This window comes from Cryptomeria japonica, chromosome 2 (genome assembly GCF_030272615.1).
Source record: "Cryptomeria japonica chromosome 2, Sugi_1.0, whole genome shotgun sequence".
NCBI lineage: Eukaryota > Viridiplantae > Streptophyta > Pinopsida > Cupressales > Cupressaceae > Cryptomeria > Cryptomeria japonica.
In genome coordinates this window covers 534,042,988-534,067,191 of record NC_081406.1, presented here as the reverse complement: position 1 = coordinate 534,067,191, position 24,204 = coordinate 534,042,988, and the positions used below count along the sequence as shown (strand labels likewise).

The window sequence follows — 24,204 nt, the reverse complement described above, 5'->3', positions numbered from 1 at the left end:
TCCCAACCCCTTTTCCTCTCTTTTTTGTGTGTAGGTTGCAGGTGCACAATTGTACTTTCAGATTTGGACTCCATTTGCAGAGGTGGAAAAACCCTTTTCGTTTCACAGATTTTTCGGAGGATCGTGTACACTCCCGCCACGGTCTAGGCAACTTTTTCTCAAATTTGCAGGGCTGCTTTATCTCGACAGATTATTGCCAGATCCAAGTGCACAACTTCATCCTACGCTTCTATCTCGAGTTATAATCAGATCTTTGTTGCTTTTTCACTTGGTCATAAGTACACAATTCAAATCTCATTCCAGAAGAGGGGATTAACATACCATCACTCAAAATTCAATCTCTTTCTCTGAAGGTTGAATCTAGTGCATTCCCCCCCCTCTTCTAATGTAATGCGTGAAAAGTGTTTGAAGGGAAATCCGAAGGAAAACTTTCATCTCTCCTTGGAGGGAAGAAAAGCTTTCCTCTAGATCTCCATCATTCACCTTTTTCAACATTACACCTGCACACTCCAAGGACAAGGAAAAGTATGCAAACAACAAAAAAAGCATCCCCAATAAGCATAGACACCCCCCACTCATGCAAAGCAAGCAACAAATATGGTAAGAGGCTAGGGCACGACTGCCCTAGCTCGACACAACCTCCTCGCCCACAGAGCCATCAAAATCTACTATATTTTTGTTGTTACAATCAAGGTTGGACTACAACAATATCAATTAATGTTAGTTCTTAGGGACAATTTAATATTGGTGGGCAAGTTTAGAGTATAGCTCATGAAGATTATTGTAAATGTTGGACTATTGTAGAATATAAATGGTTTTGGTCTTTTTTGAGTTAATTCCTTATAATGTACAATCTTATTAAAATGATTGTAGACTTTAAATTGGATATTGTGGATTAAAAAAATCCCAATTACTATGTTGAATCTAAAGATTTGTAGCTATTGTAAAATTATGTTTAAACTTTATGTATATAACATTGTGATTTGAAATAGATGGTCATACATCCAAACTTATACATTGAAGAATAGTGTAAATATTTTATTTACGTGTATATATTAGTAGATTGACCAATATTAGATGAACTTCTTTTTTCATATAATTTTTTAATTTGAATATAAAAATAAATGTAAATTCAACATCTTATTTATTTTCCATTATTTATGACTATTTAAATAAGATCATTTTTTAAAAATATCACAGTTACAAGATCTATTATTTTTCACAATTTATTAATATTTGATTAAATATAATAAATACATAAATAAATATTTATTTATTTTATATTATTTATAATTAATCAAATATTAATAAATCGTTGTAATAATAATTCTTTAAAAGCTCAACCATCAATCTATATATTTACTATTCCCTCTAAAAAATTTCTTATACAAATTAAAACCTATTATATAAAGTTTTCACTTCCTTTTTCTTATTTTCTGTCTCCCAAGTTTCAATTTTGACAAGAAGGAGAAAAAGAGCCTGCAAAGATTAAAGCGATTTATCCATTATATATTATTACAGAGGATTTGGGCATGTAAATGGACCGAGTAATTTCAGCTTAACAGAAGCATAGCATTGAGTTTGGAACCTCCTTCAAAATTGGAAATTATAGTTAGGTTTGAGAAACAGAGATGAAGGCAAGGGCGTGAAGATCTTACATCAAACAGGCTTGCAAATCAGGTAGAAGTCGTATCTATCGCTAAATAAAATAAAAGGGAAAAAATGGTGAGGGAAGTGTCGGAGAGCTGTTTGGAGAGCATCATGATGGAGATGGTGTCTGCATACTGTGGGAGGTTCTATGGCAATAAGCAGGAGCTTGCTGCCAGGCGGATCGAAGCCATTGGCTTTCAAGTTGGCCTCCAGCTTGCTGAGAGGTTCCATTTCTACTTTTGTTTTCATTCCGTATTCGCGCCCATTTCTATTTCTTTAGTGGATTGTTTGTTTTCTTCTTGAATTGACATCTAAAAAGGAAAATCTAGATGTTAGTTTATGCTGGGCCATTAGAAATGCACTTCTGGCTTTCTTAGGAATTTTATGGTGTTTAAAAAAAAAGAATAATTGAAGCTATTTCATGTGAAACAGGAAGAATTTCTCACACCCAATTGAAAATGGTTTGTAAAAACAATAGGAAAATAGAAGGAATTCTGATGATTTTTAGTGTTCTGTCTGAAGCCTATGCCTAATTAGGCGAATAAACTCTATTGCTGGGTATACAAGGGTTAAATTATTGGATCGCTGCAGCTTAGCGAAGTTGTTGTGATTCATCCTGGTCGGTGATTAGATGTAATCCTCTTGTCATTAGGATTACTTTTTCCTTGGTTGGAGATTTCTCTACAGAATTTTTTGGTCATCGATTTCTTAGTGAGTTCGGGTTAGCATTTGAGCTTCACTGGTTAATGATAAATAAATTGTCTTTAGTGAGGGCATAAGCGCATGTCCACCGGACAGTTTTCTATTTGTGGTAGAAATAGAAAGTCCATCCATGCATTGCATAAAAAAAGTGCATAAGTAGGAATTGAATGTCCATCTATGCACCATATATAAAATGGCATTTTTTTTAATATTGAATCAGGCAATAGAATTACATTATAGAAGGCAGCCAAACAATTGCCAATAAGAACCAGCAGAAATAACAATACAGCAGTCCATAGCATCCAAGAAGATGACTGAAACAAGAACAGCTCCAGAGGAGCATATGACCACTACAATACAGCTGTCCATAACATCCAAGAAATGGACTGAAACAAGATCAGCTCCAGGGGAGAATAAAACCATGACAAAAGAGGACCACCCTCAAATTTTGAATTTCAACATTTGTTGTCACTGTTTTGAACATAAAGTATAATTTCTATGGAGCTGTAACAACTAAAACTTGATCCTATCCAGATTATTGCTGATCTTCACTTGTTTTTTTGGGACCCCCTTTCAGCGGAGAGCACAGAAAAACAGTTTGAAAAATAATATTAGAGTAAAACCTTAGCATTTCACCTTCTTTATGAACATCATGGTTAAAAAAACAGCCATGCTTCTACTTTTCCATATGTTAAGTAAAATAATCTGCTTCCTAAAATTAGCAACAATATTCTTCTAAAGGCTTAAGCCCAAAATTGCTTGTTTCCAAGAACAACATGATAAAAAATGGTAGGGATATAATTAAAAATAGTATTCCATTTTTTTGTCCACACAGTCCCAAAAATCTGTTTCAGACTCTCATTTTGATGGCAAAATGGACATTTATTTGGCTGAAGTTTGAACTATCATACATCTCAACCTGCCATTGACGGGCAGCTTGAAATGTAAAACTTTTCAAGCCAAAATTTGAGCATCAGCCTCAGCCTTAGACCCTCAAATGCAAGCACTCAAACTTTTTCCTGGTCTTTTCTTGGAATCCACATTTTCACTTTTGATTCAATCTAGGATTTAAAGGCAAAGAAGGCAAGAGATTAAATAGATTTTTTTTTAAAGGGAAGTAGCCAAATTGATGATCAGCTAACCACCACCACCTTAGAGAAATTATATTTCAATGTAGTGCAAAGCTTCATAACAAGGTCTATAGGAACTAGAGATTCACAAAAATGACAAACCCTTTACACCTATTGTTTAAACCAAAGTTCTTCTTAATGTTTTGCCAGATATCCCACTCTAGAGAATTAAAATCTGACAAGTCTCTGAATTATGGACTCATTGCTTGATAAATACTAATAGTAAGCATATCTTTGAAAGGAAATAGCAAGAGTTTGACCTTGATATTGAATCACTTTGTTCCACCAAATAGATGTGAACCAAAACTGAATACATGTTGTAATGAGTAATTCATGTAGTTCAAGTATTTGCACACTTGCTGCCATGCCTTCCAAATAGACTGCAAGGGAAATGAAGCTTTAATATGAAAGGAAGGAGCCATCCAAATTTTATCACCCACATTACAGTTTGCCATTTTCTTTTGACCGGGGCTTGGATAATATGATAATGAACCGAGTTTTTTCAAGGTTCTTCTCCATTAGCAGCTCTAATTATCCTTTTCACCTCCAAGCAACCCCCTTGGGATACATCAAGCCTAATCCACTTTTAGCTTTAAGTTGGATACAATGTAACTAGGAGGTGTACAAGCCAGCATTACCACTCTAGTTGGACCACAAAAGGTGGGGAACACTTTTAATAAGGTCATCATAACCTTTTTTAGAAGGCATCTTGCAAGAGGAGTAATATACATGTGAAGCCAAAAATGTGCAATTCAGAACTTGAATTTTGTCAGATAAAGATAAAATTTTGTTTTCCCAAGTGCATAGTATAATTTTCACTTTATTAAGAAATCACTAACACAAATCAGAAAGAGGAATGCCCAACCCAAAAGGGATGCCCAGATAATGAGAAATCTGCCCATGTTTGGTTTGTTTCCATTCCTTAGGAATCCAAGAAGGAATAGGATCCATTTGTATCATGAGAAATTCAGTTTTATGATGGGCTAACTTAGAGCCAGAAACAAAACAATAAAGGTTAAGGGCATAAAATAGTGCGAGACATGCAATGGATTTCAAAGAATTGATTGAATTAACAGAATGAGCAAGACGCTCATAAATAATACAAGAATATTTACAAGAATAGCAAGTTTCTAATAAGAAACTGCTGAGAAGATCGAAGACGATCTGTCTAAAATAGAATATACACTGAATGAGCATTAATACTAAAATTAACATATTTTAATATTCTATTACCCTTGTTGGATTTTGCCAAGATCAAGAGGTCAATGAAATGTACAAGATAGAGACATAATATGGACAAGAATAAACTGTATTCTCATCAATAGAAAATGATCAACAATCAACTGGATTATCGTTGTTACATACAATGTAGATGAGCCTGCTTATATAGGCAAGGCTAGGGATATGTATGAGCACACAAATATGACATGTGGCTCAATAAGAAACAAGGGTAGGTAGGAAATAGGTGTGGGTAGGTAGGAGAAATAATACAATATTCCACATGAGGTGGATCACCCACCGAAGGTGGAATTATCACTCCACTATAAGTGGATATGATAGTGTAATAACAAGATCAACACCATAAGAGGTGGAATTTCTCCTACACACACTATCCCAATGTGGTACAAACACCCAAGTGTCTCATATCCAAACTACTATGAAATGCATTATCCTAAGTAAACTTAAGTAAGTGTAATAATATCCATGATGAATAATTATTTACACCAACACCCCCCCTTAAGTGCAACTTAGGGGAATGCACTTAAGTCTACAATGCAACTAAGCAATGCAAGATGGGTCCCGGCTACGAGGCCATGTTAGGTACCCATGAACAAATGCAAATGCATGCAAACCAATGCAATGAAATCTCTCACAAAGTGGGGAAAGAGAGAAAAACCCAATGGGAAAAAACCCTCCCCCAAAAGAGAGATGAAAGCTATACAAGAGAACTCTCAAAGAAGTATGTGAGGAACAAAACCCCATGTGAGGAAAAAGTCCCCCCCATATGAGAGAAGAAGAGAAGTCAAACTGTGATCCTCCCTCAATGAAGAATCTGCACCAATGATAGAAGCTCGATGTATGAAGAAACTGCTCCACGAACGTCGAACAACATTCCTCCCCTTAGGAAGAAACAAAACCAAAGGTGTATCCATGAAGTCTCCCCAATCATGAAGGGAAGATGTATGAAGAAAACTCATGATGAAAGGAATCTCTGAAAACTGCTCAAGTGTCCCCATGTCGATGCTGAAAGATACCCCTTCCAAAGGTGGTGAACTGCTCCACGCTGCTGAAAAAGGAACTCCAACATCTAGTGAAGATGAATGTAGAACAATGTCCAAAGACTCATGTGTCTCCTCAAAGAATAAAGAGACCTCCTCCAACTGCTGTACATAAGTATCCACAATCATGTCAACCTCGAAAGAATGATCATGTAGAGAATGAACAAGAGGGTCAGAGTGTGCCCTCGCAACAATCGAAGAAGGATCATCTTCATCAAAGAGAAGATGTATGTCATCAATGATGTCTCCCAAATCTGCAATGTAGGATTCCACAAACAAACCTGCAATATCTGTCATGTAATCATCCCATGAATCTGAAGCTGGAAGACAATGTATATCCTGCTGCACTGAATCACATGAAGGCAAAACTGTCGCACTATCTGCATCATCAGGTGCAATAGGTGATGTGATATCAATATGAGGAGATGAAATACAAGACTCAAGAACGAGTTCACATGTGAGAATCCCCATGTTCAAGTGTCCAAAGTTCTCCTCAAAATCTGAATCATCACAATAAGTATGATCATCATGTGTAGAATCATCAAATGTGAAATCATCATCATCAACAAAATCTGAAAAGGAGTATAACCGAGATGCATGATCAACCACCCCAGTTGCAATGATAGCTCTAGTCTCCATGTCTCTAATAGAAACTGAGTCAGGTGTGAACTCCACAACTCTCTTAGTTGCGCCATGTGTGATTTGATAGATAGAAAGGAGATTGTTTGTCAAGTGGGGTACACACAACACATCATTGAAGGAGTTATCCCCAATGTCAATAGATCCTTTCCCAATCACATCCATGTATGTATGATTGCCCATCAAAATCTGTGGCATGGTGCAAGGCTCAAATGTAGAGAACATAGACTGTGAAGATGCCATATGATGAGAAGCCCCTGAATCTAGAAGCCATCTCTTTGAAGTATGATTTGTTGTAGCACATAGAGCTTGTCCTTTTCTTGTTCCAAAAGAGTGAGTTTTTCCACTTGTAGAAGCCATGAATGCTTGCCCTTTTCCTTTTGAATGTGAGGAAGTGGAAGTTGATGAATCATCCTTCTTGTAGACTTTAGGCAAATCAATGTTATGCTTTTTGATGATATGTGTGAGCTCATCAATCTTCTTAGTATGGCAACGATGTTCCTCATGACCAATCTTTTTACAATAAGCACAAGTAGGTCTCTCTCTCTTTGGTGAATTATCTCTCTTGGAAGAGGATGAATCTCCTTGTTGTGGAGAAGATTGTGCTTTTTCCTTAGGTTTTGATTGCCATTTCTTCTTGTTTGAGTTGTCCTTTCCTTGATTTCCTTTGTTCCCTTGATTTGCCACTAATGCTTGAGACTTAGAAGAAGCCTTAAGAATGCCCATGCTTATCAACTTAGTTTGTTCCATCATCAACATTTCATTGAAAGCATCAAATGTAGGCATTTTGTAGCTTGAACCCATTGTCATCCTATGGGTTTGGAAACTAGAAACAAATGCTGCATATTCTTGTGGAAGCTTGCCTATCAAGTTGAATATCAATTGAGTATCCTTCTTATCAATGCCACAATCTTTGAGTTGTGCCCTCAACTCATTTGCCTTAGTGACATAATCTTGTATAGTATCAAAGTTCTTGGGATCTAACATGGTGAGATCACTATCAATTTGATATCCCCTAATCTCATCAACTTGACCATACAAGTCTTGAAACTTTTGCCAAGCATCCTTGATTAAAGTACATTTCTCAATATGAAAAATGAGATCCTTTGATACATACTTTCTTAAGGTACCAATTGCCATGATATTTTTAGTGAGCCAATCTAAGTGACCAACTGGATCAGCCTTAGGATCAGCTGGAGCAACAATAGTTCCATCAATGTAATGAGTGAGTCCTTTTTCCATAAGTTTACTCCATGCATCAATTTTCCAAGTAGCATAGTTATGTGGAGTTAAGAGAGGAAACTTAGAAGAACCCATAGCAGCAAAAAAAGGAAAGAACACAAGAGCACAAAAACACAAGAGACACCCCCCAAATTCAATCAATCAAAGTACCCCCCCAAAAGTGATGATTTTGGCACTTTATACTTAGTGCGATTACAATGAGCCACTTGCAAAACAAGGCAAAGTGGGCTTATGATGCAAATTTTACAACTTCTCAAATGAGATACAAGAGACTTCAATCAATAGTGCAATGAATCTAACTGAGATTCAAGCAAATATACAAGTACCAAGAGAGCCAAAATTGGCCAAGATCTGAAAGTACAATTTCTACTTACAATGACATCAATCTGATAGCATCATGTGAAAGTAGACGAAAAAATACGCACTTTCAAAAAAAACGGCACCTAAAAAGGAGGTCGGATGACCCCAAACGAAGCCTCTGAAGTTGCAAAAACTGGGATTACTCAGGGACAGTCACCAAAAATTGTATTTTCTGAAAAATCCGTGCATCAAAATCAAAAAATTCTTTCACCACTGCAGAGAGCACGAAATTCTAGCCCATTTCAAAAAAAATTGCACCCAAAAAGGAGCAAAAATGAGCAAGTTATGGCCATTTGAAGTTGAACTGCAAAATCAAAAATGCAAATGAGAGTGGGTCTAAAAATTTTCAAACCCTGCTGATGTGGCGCTGACGTCAGCAAGTCATTGGGTTAAATTTGACGGCCGTATGACCGTCGCCAAAACTTCGCCTCTCTGGCTGACTGGGCGTCCGTACCGTACGGACAACTTACGTGGCAAAGTTGACTGGGCAAGCTGATTCAGCAGGTGACGTGGCGTACGGCTTCCTGTGTGTCTGTACGGGTGGGCTGACTGTCTGTACGGAGTGTACGGAGGGTCTGATGTGTCTGTTTGTCCTGTCCGCGTGGCTGTGCTGACGTGGCAGAAGGAGCCGGAGCTGAGCTCGGGCGGCGGAGCTGCTGGTGGCTGGAGCCGAGGCCGCAGCGGAGGAGATGTGGCGGAGACTGGGCGCGGTGCCGGAAGCTGCGGGGGAGGCCCCGGCGGATGGACGGGCGCCGGAGGAGGAGTTGCCGGAGACTGCCGGGAGTGGAGCCGGGAGCGTGGCGCGGGCTTCAACGCGCAGACAGGGTACGGCGGGTGTTGCCAGCGGATGCAGCGGTCGTCGGGAAAGGTACGTTCTGCGGTACCTGCAAACCTGCGCAGGCAGGTACGATCGGCACGGGGGGGGGTCTGCGGACCCCCCAAAATTTGATTTTTCTTTTTTTTTTGATTTTTTTTTGCCTTTTCAATTTTTTCGATTTTTATTTTGATTTTTGAATTTTTGAAAAAATTTTCAAAAAAAACGAAATTTTTTTTTGCGAATATTAATAAAAAAAAATTTCGAAATCCGTACGATATAGGCAAAAATGGAGAAAAAAAATTTCTCACCAAAATAGGCCAACTTTATAACCAAAATTCATGGAAACGGCCTTCCGGACGCAATGGTGAGGTTGGATCTGGTCTAGGACGCCTCCAAATGACGATGCTCCTCAGATCTTCCTCTTGACGTCACAATAATGCCTCTTCAAGACGAATCAATGAAGCTCCAATAGCTCTGATACCATGTTGGATTTTGCCAAGATCAAGAGGTCAATGAAATGTACAAGATAGAGTCATAATATGGACAAGAATAAACTGTATTCTCATCAATAGAAAATGATCAACAATCAACTGGATTATCGTTGTTACATACAATGTAGATGAGCCTGCTTATATAGGCAAGGCTAGGGATATGTATGAGCACACAAATATGACATGTGGCTCAATAAGAAACAAGGGTAGGTAGGAAATAGGTGTGGGTAGGTAGGAGAAATAATACAATATTCCACATGAGGTGGATCACCCACCGAAGGTGGAATTATCACTCCACTATAAGTGGATATGATAGTGTAATAACAAGATCAACACCATAAGAGGTGGAATTTCTCCTACACACACTATCCCAATGTGGTACAAACACCCAAGTGTCTCATATCCAAACTACTATGAAATGCATTATCCTAAGTAAACTTAAGTAAGTGTAATAATATCCATGATGAATAATTATTTACACCAACAACTCTCCCTTAATGCTCAATCTATTAACTACACCTATAGACCCCCTGAATTTTACAAATTTATCAGGACCAAGGGGCTTGGTGAAGATGTCTGCTGGCTGCTCCGAGGTAGGAACATACAGCAACTGGATGGATCCGTCTTCAACCAGCTGTCGAATATAGTGACAATGCGTTTCCACATGCTTGGTTCTTTCATGGAAGACTGGATTCTTGGCGAGTTTGAGCACTCCTTGATTATCACAGAACAAAGGAGTAGGACCTGCCTGGGAGACATGCATATCTGCAAGCATTCGTCGAAGCCAAACCGCCTCACAAGATGCCTTAACTGCTCCCCGATACTCTGCTTCTGTCGAGGAGAGAGCCACAACCTGCTGCTTCTTACTAGTCCATGTGACAGCACCAGATCCCAAACTAAACACATACCCTGCTGTAGACTTACGGTCATCAATCGAACCTGCCCAGTCAGAATCTGTGTAACCACTGAGTATAGGATCAGAACTCCGAGTGTACAGAAGTCCATAATCAGGAGTGCCACTCACATAACGCAGCACACGCTTCGCTGCTAACCAATGATCAACCTTGGGAGCTGTCATGAAGCGTGAAATGTAGCTCACTGCAAAACTGATGTCAGGTCTAGTGGCAGTAAGATAGATGAGGCTGCCCACTAGTTGCCTGAACAGAGATTCATCCACAACTGGTGAGGATGACTGAGCTGAAAGTTTGAGCCCAGGTTCCATAGGAGTAGAGGCAGGTTTGCAATCCTGCATTCTGAACCTGTCCACAAGACTTCTGGCATACTTGGACTGAGAGAGAAAGATACTGTTCTCAGTCTGCCAGACTTCAACTCCTAAGCAGTAATGTAGAAGTCCCAAATCTGTCATATCAAAGGTGTGGCACAAATCCTGTTTGATCCCAGTGATCAAATGTGCTGAACTGCCAGTAATGATTAAGTCATCCGCATAGACAACCACAAATAGAATATCATTACTAGAATGCTTGATATACAAGTTTGCATCAGATGGACTCCGTTGAAAACCATGATCTGTCAGGTACTTATCAATTTTCATGTACCAAGCCCGAGGAGCTTGTTTCAGACCATAGAGTGCTTTGACTAGTCTACAGACCTTCTGTTCTTGACCAGCAACCTTGAATCCTGGGGGTTGCATCATGTAGACTTCTTCCTGTAAGTCACCATTCAAAAAAGCACTCTTGACGTCCATCTGATGGACTTTCCAACTGAACTGGGCTGCCAAGGCAAGAACGAGCCGTATGGTAGTCATTTTGGCTGTAGGAGCAAAAGTCTCCTCGTAGTCAATGCCTTCTTTCTGTGAGAACCCACGAGCAACAAGACGAGCCTTATACTTGTCTAGGGTTCCATCAGCTTTGTATTTTACTTTGTACACCCATTTGCAGCTAATGGGCTTCTTCCCTGAAGGAAGATCAGAAAGGGCCCAAGTGTGATTCTTCTGAAGACTCTGGAACTCAGCTTCCATAGCCTGTTCCCACTCAGGTATACCTTTAGCCTCTGAGTATGTCTGAGGCTCAAAAACACTGTGTATGTTAGCCATGAGAGCAAAATTGACTGTATGCTGTTGTTTGCTCTTATTACGGGAGGTTCTACCCTCAATGAGCTCATTATCCCTGAGATCACCAATGATCTTGGCCCACCATTTAGGCCGGAGAGTAGAAGTGCGAACATCTGGAGGAGCTGGAAGAGGCTCAGGATCAGGAGCAGGAGGAGGATTGTTCTCCGGAGGGAACTCAAGTAGTGCATCATTGAAAATAGATTCTGCATCATCCCTCCCATCAGGCGAACCTAATGGAATAAGAACACTGTGAGGCTGATCCTCAGAACTTTGCTCAGAAGAAGGGGACTGAAAAAATCCTCTGTCTTCATCAAATACAACATCACGACTGAAGATAAGACGTTTAGTGTCTATATCTATCAGTCTGTAGGCCTTATGGTGATCACTGTATCCTGTCATCATGAGTTTTTGACTTTTGGAATCCAACTTGGAGCGCTTAGCATCTGGAATCCAAACATAGGCAACAGAGCCAAAAACCTTCAGGTGGTTGATCTTCGGCTTCCGACCAGACCAGACCTCTTCTGGAGTCTTCCCCTTAACAGCCTGAGTAGGAGAACGGTTAAGTAGGTAGACAGCAGTAAACACTGCTTCAGCCCAATACTTATTCGGAACACTCCTGTGTTGTAACATAGAGCGAGCCATCTCAACAACCGTACAATTGCGGCGCTCGACAACACTGTTTTGCTGAGGAGTGTAGGGTGTAGTCAATTGGCGTTTGATGCCATGGGTATCACAGAAGTTGGAGAATGCAGAAGAACAAAATTCCCCCCCGTTATCTGTCCTAAGAGTAATGATACTATGTCCAGACTCTTTTTCAACAAAGGACTTAAACTTCTGAAAGATACTAAATACATTTGATTTATGTTTAAGAAAGTACACCCACATCTTTCTACTAAAATCATCTACAATAAGCAAAAAGTATTTGCAACCAGTAACAGAAGATGTATTCATAGGACCACAAATATCAGCATGAAGTAATTGAAGTACCTTAGATGCGCGCCAAGACTTTCCATGTGTGAATGAAGTCCGATGCTGTTTGCCAGCTTGACAGGCGCCACATACTCCAAGATGTTGAGTCTGAATATCAGGTAACCCTGAAACAAGTCCCTCCCGAGATAGCTGAGAGAGATACTGAATGTTGAGATGTCCATATCTCTGATGCCACAAAGTGCTGAGAGGAGAAACACGAGCTACCAGAGCCACTTCAGGAGAATCACCAGTGTCAAGAAGCCTATATAGGCCATGATCCTCTAGACCAACAGCAACAGTAAGACGAGTCTCCCGATCAATGATGGAGCACTTGTGAGCACTGAACACCACATCTAGTTGAGGAGAATTCCTCATAATCTGGCTGACAGAGAGCAGATTAAGTTCCATTCCAGGAACATAGGACACATTCAGAAAAAGGAGAGTCCTACCACCAGACTGTATCTGAACAGTGCCTCTGCCAACAACTGTATACTCCTCACCTCCGCCAAATACAACTGAATCACTGAAAGGAGAGAAGTCTGTAAACCAGTCACGCCGATGAGAAAAGTGACGTGATGCACCAGAGTCGATGTACCAAGTAGAAGACCTGGCATGATCTGAAGACCTCTTAGCCATAAAGGCATAAAAGGCAGACTCCTTCTGCTCGGAATGTTCAGTAACATGCGCCTTCTGGTGTGACCTTCCCTGCTTCTTTTGTTCAGAAGCGAGCCTCTGATGGCAATCTTTCTTCATATGGCCGTACTTGTGACAGTAATTGCACTGCACATTCTTCTTCTTAGCTCCATCCTGTGTCTGAGAAGAGCCTTTCTGTTGAGAAGACTGAGAGGACTGAAATTTGCCTTTATCCTTCTGAAAGGATTGAGCTGTGAAGGCATTTTCCGAGGAGGCTGATGTAGTACCACTACCAAACTGTTGTTTCCAGCGATCCTGCTGTAGAAGTTTGGTGCACAATTCTGAAAACTTCAGATCAACATTAGTGGAAGTAATATTGAGGGTCTCAATGAAGTGTTCATACGATTTCGGAAGACTTTTCAGAGTGATTACTACCATGTCTTCTTCCTCCATAGTTCGACCAATAGCTTCGAGCTGATCTCGAATGTGCTTAGTCCTCGTGAGGTGTTCCTGTAAGGACATATGTTCGTCCATCGTAATGGAGAACAACTGATTCTTTAGAAAGAATGCTCGGCTCTTGTCGGATGTCTCATGCAATTCCTTCAGATGCTTCCAGATGTCAGAAGCTGTCTTGCCGGAAGGAATTTGCGGTAACTGATCATCAGTCACTGAGAGTTTGAGAAGCATAACTGCCTCCTGATTGCGTTCATCAAACTTATCTTGATCTGCACCAGGTGTACCAAGACTGAGCTCTTTTCCCAAAACAAGCTGGTCAAGACGCCTATATTCAAAAATGGTCAACATACGCTGTTTCCAGATGTTGTAGTTGTGACCATTAAAGCGTTGACTGCCTTCTAACATCAGATTGGTGAGAGAGCCATTTGCACGTTTCCCAAAAAAATTCCTGGCTGACCCAGAAAAATCCAAAGACAGCCCAAAAATGCGTGCAAAAAACGCAGAAGGATTCTTCTGTCAGAATCTGGATCCGCGGGCTCGAAAATCGAGGCACGAAAATCGAGACACCCAGAAAAAATGGACAACCACCCAGATTAGGGTTTGAAAAAACCACCACGAATCTGCAAGAAAAATTGAATTTCGATAAAAACTGGAGGTAAACACCTCAATCGAAGATTGCAGAGGTCGTGGGCGCCATTGCTTGCAGAGAGTGACGAGTTGTAGGTGGCGACGCTGGAGGTGACGACGCCGAAGCCTGCAGACGTGCACAGAGGCGAAGTCTGCTGCCAATCACCTAACAACGTTGGGAACAGGTCGCAGGTGAACGACGTCGGGAACAGGTCGCAGGTGAACGACGCCAGGAACAGAGAGTTGCAGGTCGCGCGGTTGTTGAAGGCGGAGGTCGCGACGCGGAAGTTACAGACGGTAAAACGCCACGATACAACCCCGCAGGTCCAGAACACAGGTCACGGAATAAAACGCGACGCCGAAAAAAAACGACGACCCTGCACGAACACAGGTCGCGACGACCCTGCAAACAGAGGTTGCCGAAAAAAACGACGAACCTGCAGGTCGAAAACCGACGATTCCACCCTAGAAGCCAAAAAAAACTTTGATAAATTTTTCCAGAAAATAATTTTGAAAATTTCCACTAATTGGAAATTAGGATTAAAAAACTTTCGAAAAAATTCCTCCTATGGCTCTGATACCATAAAACAGTGCGAGACACGCAATGGATTTCAAAGAATTGATTGAATTAACAGAATGAGCAAGACGCTCATAAATAATACAAAAATATTTACAAGAATAGCAAGTTTCTAATAAGAAACTGCTGAGAAGATCGAAGACGATCTGTCTAAAATAGAATATACACTGAATGAGCATTAATACTAAAATTAACATATTTTAATATTCTATTAGGGCATCCATAGCATTAACGATCCCCTCTTTAGAATTTTGAAGAAAAAGCATGCCATCATCAACAAAATGAGAATTAATCACAGCCGCATAATTTGGGATGGAGATAATCTCCATCTTATTCATTTGATTCTACTTTTCTAGCTAATAACAAAGAGCATTAGCAACAAGAACATAAGTAAAAGGAGACAAAGGACAACCTTGCCTGATTGAGCATTGTAAGGGAAAAGTGGCTGACATCTCTTTATTTATTATCAGCTGAGCATTGCCATTTTTAAACAACATTTCAGCTGAGCATTGCCATTTTTAAACAACATTTCAATATGCTTACATAACTTGGGACCAAACCCCAACCATTGCAACATCTTGAGAATAAAGCTCTAACGTATTCTATCATAAGCTTTATCAAAATCCGACTTAACAAGGAGAGCATTTGACTTGATCATTGAGCCCATTTTATAGTTTCCCATGCTAGGATAAGATAATCTAGAATAAAATTTTCGCCAAGGAATCTTGTTTGCTCTAGTTTGACAATGCCTTTCACCACAGGTTTAATCCTTGTAGCATTGCTTTAGCAACAATTTTGTAGGTGGCATTAAGCAATGCAATAGGACACCAACCCGAGATAGTGTTTTCATTTTTTCCTTTTGGAATGAGTTTGATAAGGCCTCTATTAATATCAGGCACTAATGAGCCTAGCTCCAAAGCCTCCAAATATAACATAAAAATCATCTTTAGTATATTGCCACATAGTTTGATAGAACTCCACTGCAAGCCCATCAATCCCAAGACTTTTATTAGCGGCCATAGAAAATGCAGCATGTTCTAAGTCTTCAATGGAGAGATTATGATCTTAAAATTGACTATAATCTGCATTCTATTTCTTGGGGATATGATCTTTAATAATATCTTCCAAAATTGGTCGGACATCTTGCCAATGTGAACCTTCTTTAAAAACTTTCTCATAATAATTCTGAAACAAAACTTTTATCTCTTTCAATTTTGTATGAAGATGACCATTTTCATCTTGAATAACTCCAATATACTCCTTATGCTTATAGTTAAGAAAATTGAAGAAGTATTTAGAACCCTTGTGAGCCTCCTTAGCCTAGTGTAATTTGGCCCCGATTTTAGCTCCTCGTCCCCTATAATTGTCCATTTTTCGAATTTGAGCTTCTAATGAGGCTATAGAAGTCTGTAAATTGATATCATTTGGGCTGAGATTCAATAATTTTCTACTGTGTTCAAGTTACCCTTTGAGAGATTCTTCTTTACGTTTTCACTGCCACACCATTCTCTTTCGAAAGGCACGTAGAAATTCAGCACACAGTGAAACAACATAGTGCCATCAAACACTATGAGAATCCCCTTCATTTGGCTTAGGAGTAGAATTACAAAGACCCATTAAGGCTGCCACACAAGATGGGTGTTTTAAGTGTAATGTTTAAGTTTGTATGGTAACCTTGAGTCCTCTTTATTCATATCAGTTCTTGTAACAGAACAAATGATAGGGTAATGATTTGAGCGAGTAGAAGGGTAATCTACTCTAACACAATGATCAGATGAGTCTTGAACAATTTGAAGATTAAGGGATATGTACAATCTATCTAGTCTGCTAAGCTTTCTGTCCTCCCCAAATCTGCAATTAGACTAAGTGAACCAATTATTGTAATGATGGAAACTTTTGTTGTGAATAGGATCTGTAACACCAATGGTATTACGGCAATATAACCATATATCAAATTCCTCACTACTTGGTATGGCTGGGCCAGCTTCAATCATTTTGATGTTCCACCATATTAAAACCACCTTCTATAACCCAATCAATATTAGGATGGTTTTTAGTCATCCAATCCCATAACTCACTTCTGTCCTTTTTCAAATTAGGAGCATAAACAGAGCATAATCCAATGGGTCGTCCTTTGATAAAAGTAAGGACCCACACACAATTGTGTGAAGGGTCCTCCCCTTTATCAATAACAAACTTATACACCCAAGAAGCAAAACCAATAATAGCCCCTCCCCTACCTTCTATATGCGACATATGAAGAAAGGAAGCATCTCTCCATACACTGGGTAAAGAAGAAGAAAGATGGACACCATTAAGTTTGACTTTTTGGAGAAAAAACAATATCAGGTTTCCATGTAACAGTTACATCTTTAACTCCATATTTGTGGTGAGGGAGAGATATCCCTCTTACATTCCAAGACAGAATTTTGAAATTCATGGCAAAGAGGAGATGGAGGAATCTTTCTTTGTGACAAAGCTTCGTAATGGTTAGCTACTGAGATAGAATGATCAAAGCTACCCAAATCAGAATTAGTAGGATATGGGCACCTTGATCTTTGTCTTGTAGAGTGAGGTTGATCAAAGGTACCGAGTCAACATTAGTAGGAGAAGGGGACCTAGATCTTCATCTTATAGAAGGGGAAGGTGAGGTAGAAATTTGATCCACAGATTTAAGATTATGCTATGAAGAAGAGTGATGAAACATTTGATGAGAGCATAAACCATTCTTCCTAACAGTGGACTCAGATGGTTCTTTTCTTTTTCTAATTACTCTCCATCCATTCTCCATCACAAAAAAAATGTAAGGAGAGGCCTTATTATTATGAGTATCAATAGGAGAAGTAATCAATCTTTGGGCATGGGTTGAATCTTCAGGTGTAAAAGAAATTAAAGGCTGGTTCTTAACTTGTTGTTGATTGGGCTATATTGAAACTTGGGGTTGAGCCATTCTGTTCCTTTTGACGGAGAAATCTCTTATTAAGGGATCTTTTTGTCAACATTAAAAACAAGCATTAGGCTTGTTTAGGTATCCTAATAGCTGGTAAAACTCAAGTCCTAGTCCAATAAGCTTAATATTTTCATGTAATTGGTTATTTAAGTCCATCTCTACACAAACCTTAGGATACCCCCTTAAGCTAGAAAATTTATCAGAGTTATTCTTGCACCAGATAACCCTACTCAGCTGAGCAACTAGTTCCCGTAGGAAGGGTCTAAAAGCAAGATTCAAAAAATGAAGCTCCACCCACATTGGATATCGTGATCTGGAAGGCCCTTCGGGATGAAAACCCAATGTCCATGCTTGTAGATAACATAAGTGTCCACAAATAACCCATGTTCCATATTGTAACATTGCTTGAGCATGCTCAACATTTTTTAAATTTGCAGGTAACTTAACCCTTTCCTAAACCTCTCAAGGCTTTAATTTCCCAAGTTTAGTTTTGCCCATTTACAAAAGTTTGATTCAGATGGAACCCCTCTTAAAAAGAACAAAGTACTGATTTGTGTTAACATTGAGCAATGCAGTCCATATAACATCATCAGGAAGGAGGAATTCTAAGGTTCTACTTGTACCTTTTGCCATTTTGCTCCTCCATTTATGATGGTTCTTTTTCTCCATTCTCTTGTCAGATTAAATGCAGTCTCTGTAACCAAATCTCCATTTTCATTGCTCTTAGGCACGCCTTTTCCTGGTTCATTAGCAATAAAAAACTTGCTTAAAACGACTTCCTCCTCTAGCTTCGTCTTTTAGCCTCATGTCTCCCCTATGTGGTGGCAATAGTAGAAAGGGCACGCCAGTGTCTGAATCATCACCTATTTTTCTTTCACTTCATCCACTGTCTCCTCGCTCTATCCCTCCTAAATCCTATGAAAGGGCATATTAGGGAACAAAAACTCTGTGTGTTGTACAAAAAAATGTGTTGCTGGAGAACATTGAGGACAGATATTAGGCTTGTGTGGAGAGAGTGTCAAGCTTTAGGTAATGATGCAGTCTGCAAAATAGGGAATCTTGCCTCAAATTGAAAAAGAAGTATACAGACAAGAAGTTAAATGTGATTATTGGTACTAAGTTTAATGTAATGCAATGCAGATACATTATGCGGTAGATGTAGCTAAGATCCTTTGGTTATTTTTAATGCAGTTTATTAGTGGAAATCGGTCAAATGTTTACACTTTATGTTTTTGTCTCATATGTTTGACATGAGATATGCTGTCGTGCATGTGATTGTTTTGGCTGTATAGATTTAGTTGCGGAAGATGCAGTTGATAGTTTAGATCCTCAGCACCTATTGTAAAAATAAAAACATTTTTTGTATGGATACAGGAAGAAAGGTTGTTAAAAATTGTAGCAGAGAATTAAAATTGACTCTCTCCTTAAGGCGAGGAATTGGTTATCTTACAACGTGATATTGGAGAAGACATAAAAAAAAGAAGAATTTTCTCTCTCCTGTTATAAGAGAAGAATGTTTTCTAACAAGCCTAGAACCTTACCAGCTAGGGACAGCAAATGACACTGCCACTTAGCAATCTTCTTATTTATCTTGTTAAAGACATATTTCCACATATCACTAAGAGAAGAAGGGAGAGTGAAGATAATAACACCCAAGTACCAAAACAATCTAGTAGGGCCACCCCAATCCCAGCCAAGATCATTAAATCACTCTGGGTGAGTTTCAAGCCAGCACAAAACAAGGGACTTGTGACGAGATTCTGAACATTGAAGTAGAGCAGTCCATTCCCAACCTGAAAGTAGGTCAGGAAAAGTTCTCCTGATTGAGAATAGGGAACAAATAAGTGTCATCAGCAAATTGAATGTCCAACAATTCAAAATCACCAGGTGGCCTAATACCTCTAACAGGAGGACTAATAGAAGCATCTCTAAGAAGATAATGCAAGGCTTCAGCTACAATAACAAATGAGGGGCCCAAAGGGCACCCTTGTCTAATTGACCTGAGCAGAACTGAAGGTTCAGACCGGGACCTATTAATATCAACTAGAGTTGAGGAATCCTTAAACAAGACATCTGCCATCATGCAAAATTTTTCTTTAAAGCCAAGAGTCCAAAACATCAAAAAGATGAAAGGCAATTCAATTCTGTCATCAGCCTTTTTGAAATCTAGTAGTCATACAAATATGCGGTCCTGAATCTGAAGCCCAAGCCATCCCTTCCCAGCTAGTGATTGGATTAATCTAGGTAGGCCCACCTTGAACAAACCCACTCAGTATACAAGATTTTTTTTTGGGTAGAATACCATGCAGCCTAACAGCCAGAACCTAAGCCAAATTTTTTACGGGAAACATTAAGTAAGGTAATTGGCTCCAAGTTTTTGAGTTGAGTCTTGTCCCCTTCTTTAGGAATGAGCTTGATGATACTTGTAGAGTTTCCTAATAGGCACCTAGAAGACTTCCAGAAGCCCAATCTTTGTTCACTTTATAAAACTAAGCAGGAAAACCATTAACACCAAATTATTTGTCATCCTTCAAAGAATCAATCACAGACTCAATTTCATCTACAATGATGTCTACATCAAGATCCTAACATCCTCCTCAGGAAGTTTACCAAAAACGATCCTATTACATAGATCTCTGCTATCGGCCAAAGCATTATCAATACCATAAGAAGCTAAGTTGCCGGTTCGGGTTCGGGTTTGGGTTCAAGAAACCGGTATGCTGGTACGGCAAAATTTTGGAAAGGCGTTTGTAAAAAAACAATATATATATAAGCAGCCTAGAAGCGTGTGTTAGATTTTAGTAATCAGATTTGCAATCGCTTAACATATAGGTGCAGAAGTAGATAATGTACAGTAACAGAAATAAAGCACTTAAATAGAGATGCACACAACACAAGACTACCCTGGGAAAACCTCCCCCTTGGAGGAAAAACCCAGCAACAACAGATCTTCAGATCTGATTAGACAAACAATCAGAAAATGTCTTTACAAATTAGCTTCAACTCTTGAAGCTAAATGAACAGCAGAACATGTATCAAACTAGGGCATCAACCTGATATATACAGAAGCATAATTAACTTATCTGTAATATGCTTGTGTAGAGATAATTCGCTGATCAAGGAGACCATTTGCTGATCAAGTGGACCATTCGCTGATCAAGTAGACTATTCGCAGATCAAGTACATGATTCGTTGCCTAGAATTTGGTTCGTTGTCCTTTGAAGATAGTTCACTGTCTTAAGGAGATAAGTAGCCGCTCTTGGAGATAACTCGCTGACTGAAGTTTGCTTTGCTCAAGAGAAGTTTGCTGAATGCTGATTATACAATTCGCTGCTCTTGCTGAAGGTGGTTTTATTCGCTTCATTTTGTTTCCTTCCAAAATGAATCTGTATTTATACAAGGTAGAGGGAATGCATATAGGGTCGGCCCAATACATTTTGGCACCTAAACTCACTTTAATTCACACACCACATAATGAGGACGGGTCCACACGATAGCCCACACGTTTGATAAATAGGTCCATGCGTTTTGAACATTATATGTTAGGAATATAAGGGAAGTAGGGCCCAGCCCTATTTGTTTTACATATTAGATTGAGATAGGGCCCAACCCTATTTAATCCTAATGGATTCAAATGTTGCCTTTGGCAATTCGAATCCATTATAAATATTTTCCAAACTAGTTACCAAAACAACACTCCCTCTTAACTAGGGAGGAAAATAATTACATAATATGATTTTCATGGACATTACCATGACATGAGTAATTAAAATGTTTAAGATTAGGGCCCAGCCCTAATAGTACAATCAATATGCAATTACAATGAACCTTTACATGATCTTCTCTTGCAATGCTTGCAGAGGATGAAACCAACGCTTCATTACTTTACACTTTCCTGGGGACCTGCATGTAACACCATGATCTTTCATCATGCATATCCGCAGAGGATGACAGAGACCTTTCCATATGCACACCTGCAATAATTAATACTCAAGGATATATATAACCATAATCATGCACAACTGCAAAGGATACATAAGCTTCTTTACTGAGAAGAACAACCTATCACCTTGTACATTGCAGAGGGTGAACTCACCTTGCACTTCGCAGAGGGTGAGAAATAACCGCCACCTTGCACTCCGCAGAAGGTGGAAGGAACTGCCACCTTGCACTCCGCAGAGGGTGGAAAGAACTGCCACCTTGCACTCCGCAGAGGGTGAGCGAGCACTGCCACCTTGCACTCCGCAGAGGGTGGATGATACACTCAGTGTATCATGGTTAGTATCATAAAAAAAAAACATTTTGCAATAGACAAGGAATATTAGATATATATTATCAAAGGAAATAACTTTGCTATAATCAAGTAGAGATCATATATTAGACAGATTCTTATTAAATCCATCATTAGAGCTGAAACACAAAGTTTAGAAAACCAGCAATAAGATTTACTGAAATAAGGTATTTTGACAGTATCATGAGACTCCCTTTAAAACCCTATCTAGATGATAAATCCTCAACAAATTTTCTGACTTAAAGTTGGAATCAATCTAAAATAGAATTTATCAATTTGTATCCTTAACAAAGAAAAGGTTAGAAAGTTTGAGTAGACTTTCAAATCCAGATCCGATGGCATGAGCTGAAGTGGGCCTTCTTAGATCATGCTTGAGGACCTGAAAATTTTCCTTCTAGAACAGCTGTAAGGGTTAGTTTCCAAGACATCATTACTGAAATAAAACAACAAAATCAGAAGTTTTAACTTAGGGATGGATTACAAACCAAAAGATCAAAAGAGGAAATCTTCACGATTGTGGGGATTTGATACTTCATTTATGTTTGCATCTTCTTGTTCGTCTTGAATTTGACAGTCCCTTGCAAAGTGGCCAAGCTTGTTGCATCAGAAGCATCGGATGTGAGATAAGTCTCTTGGTCTCTTCCTTGAATGAGGGGTAGAAGAGCTGAAATCTCTATTTCTCTTAAGATCATTCTTCTTCCAATGGCTGCCTTCCTTCTTAGCCAAGAGGACATGTTGCTCATCATAAGGGTTCTTAATTTTTCCTTTTGCAGCCAGTGGAGACTCTTCTTGAATGCAATCTCCCATTAATTGATCAAACTTAGGAAGCTCAACTCTGGCACTGATTCCTTGAACAAACGGTTCCCAAGAGGGAGGAAGACCATTTAGGGCAGTCATTGATAAGTCACTGTCTTCAACGCTCTTCCTAACGGTAGCAAGCTGATCTCTTAGCTCAGAGATTCTCATGAAGTAAGCAGCAACAGGTTCTTCTTTCTCTAATTTGATGTAAGAGAGCTGATTCCTTAAAGCATGTAGCTGGTATTGTTGACTTCGTACATCTTTTCCAATGTGGTGAACATCTCCCTAGCGGTCTTCTTCATGGAGATGGATGGCACCAAGTGATTTTTGACGGAGTCTATTATTATCCTTTGAGCTTGGAAGTCCTTCTTCTTCCAATCTACTTTCTCACTTTCATCCTCAGGTTCTTTAGCATTCTTGCCAACATATTCAGCAAGATCATTCAATGCCATCATTATCCTGACCTTCCAAGAAGAGTAATTTGTGAGACCTTCCAACCTATCTTCACCCCTGATATAAGAAGCCATGAGGACTAAACCTTTCAACAACAGGTTAGATATGAGCACAAATCTGATCACAACCTCTATACGAACCTAGAGCTCTGATACCATGTTAGATTTTAGTAATCAGATTTGCAATCGCTTAACATATAGGTGCAGAAGTAGATAATGTACAGTAACAGAAATAAAGCACATAAATAGAGATGCACACAACACAAGACTACCCTGGGAAAACCTCCCCCTTGGAGGAAAAACCCAGCAACAACAGATCTTCAGATCTGATTAGACAAACAATCAGAAAATGTCTTTACAAATTAGCTTCAACTCTTGAAGCTAAATGAACAGTAGAGCATGTATCAAACCAGGGCATCAACCTGATATACACAAAAGCATAATTAACTTATCTGTAATATGCTTGTGTAGAGATAATTCGCTGATCAAGTGGACCATTCGCTGATCAAGTAGACTATTCACAGATCAAGTACATGATTCGTTGCTCAGAATTTGGTTCGTTGTCCTTTGAAGATAGTTTGCTGTCTTAAGGAGATAAGTAGCCGCTCTTGGAGATAACTCGCTGACTGAAGTTTGCTTTGCTCAAGAGAAGTTTGCTGAATGCTGATTATACAATTCGCTGCTCTTGCTGAAGGTGGTTTTATTTGGTTCATTTTGTTTCCTTCCAAAATGAATCTGTATTTATACAAGGTAGAGGGAATGCATATAGGGTCGGCCCAATACATTTTGGCGCCTAAACTCACTTTAATTTACACGCCACATAATGAGGATGGGTCCACACAATAGCCCACACGTTTGATAAATAGGTCCATGCGTTTTGAACATTATATGTTAGGAATATAAGGGAAGTAGGGCCCAGCCCTATTTGTTTTACATATTAGATTGAGATAGGGCCCAACCCTATTTAATCCTAATGGATTCAAATGTTGCCTTTGGCAATTCGAATCCATTATAAATATTTTCCAAACTAGTTACCAAAACAACAGCGTGAATTAAGATGAGAATGTCAC

The 24,204-nt window shown here is 39.3% G+C and overlaps 1 protein-coding gene across 1 annotated transcript in view; it reads left to right on the top strand.

The window, feature by feature from the left end:
- The first annotated feature begins 1,431 nt into the window (after positions 1-1,431).
- LOC131052184 (uncharacterized) overlaps positions 1,432-24,204 on the top strand; it is a 59,386-nt gene continuing 36,613 nt past the window's right edge. Inside the window, exon 1 of the mRNA XM_057986802.2 lies at positions 1,432-1,874. Coding sequence (XP_057842785.1) covers positions 1,723-1,874 — 152 coding nt within the window. The 5' untranslated portion in view covers positions 1,432-1,722. The remainder of the gene's footprint in view (positions 1,875-24,204) is intronic.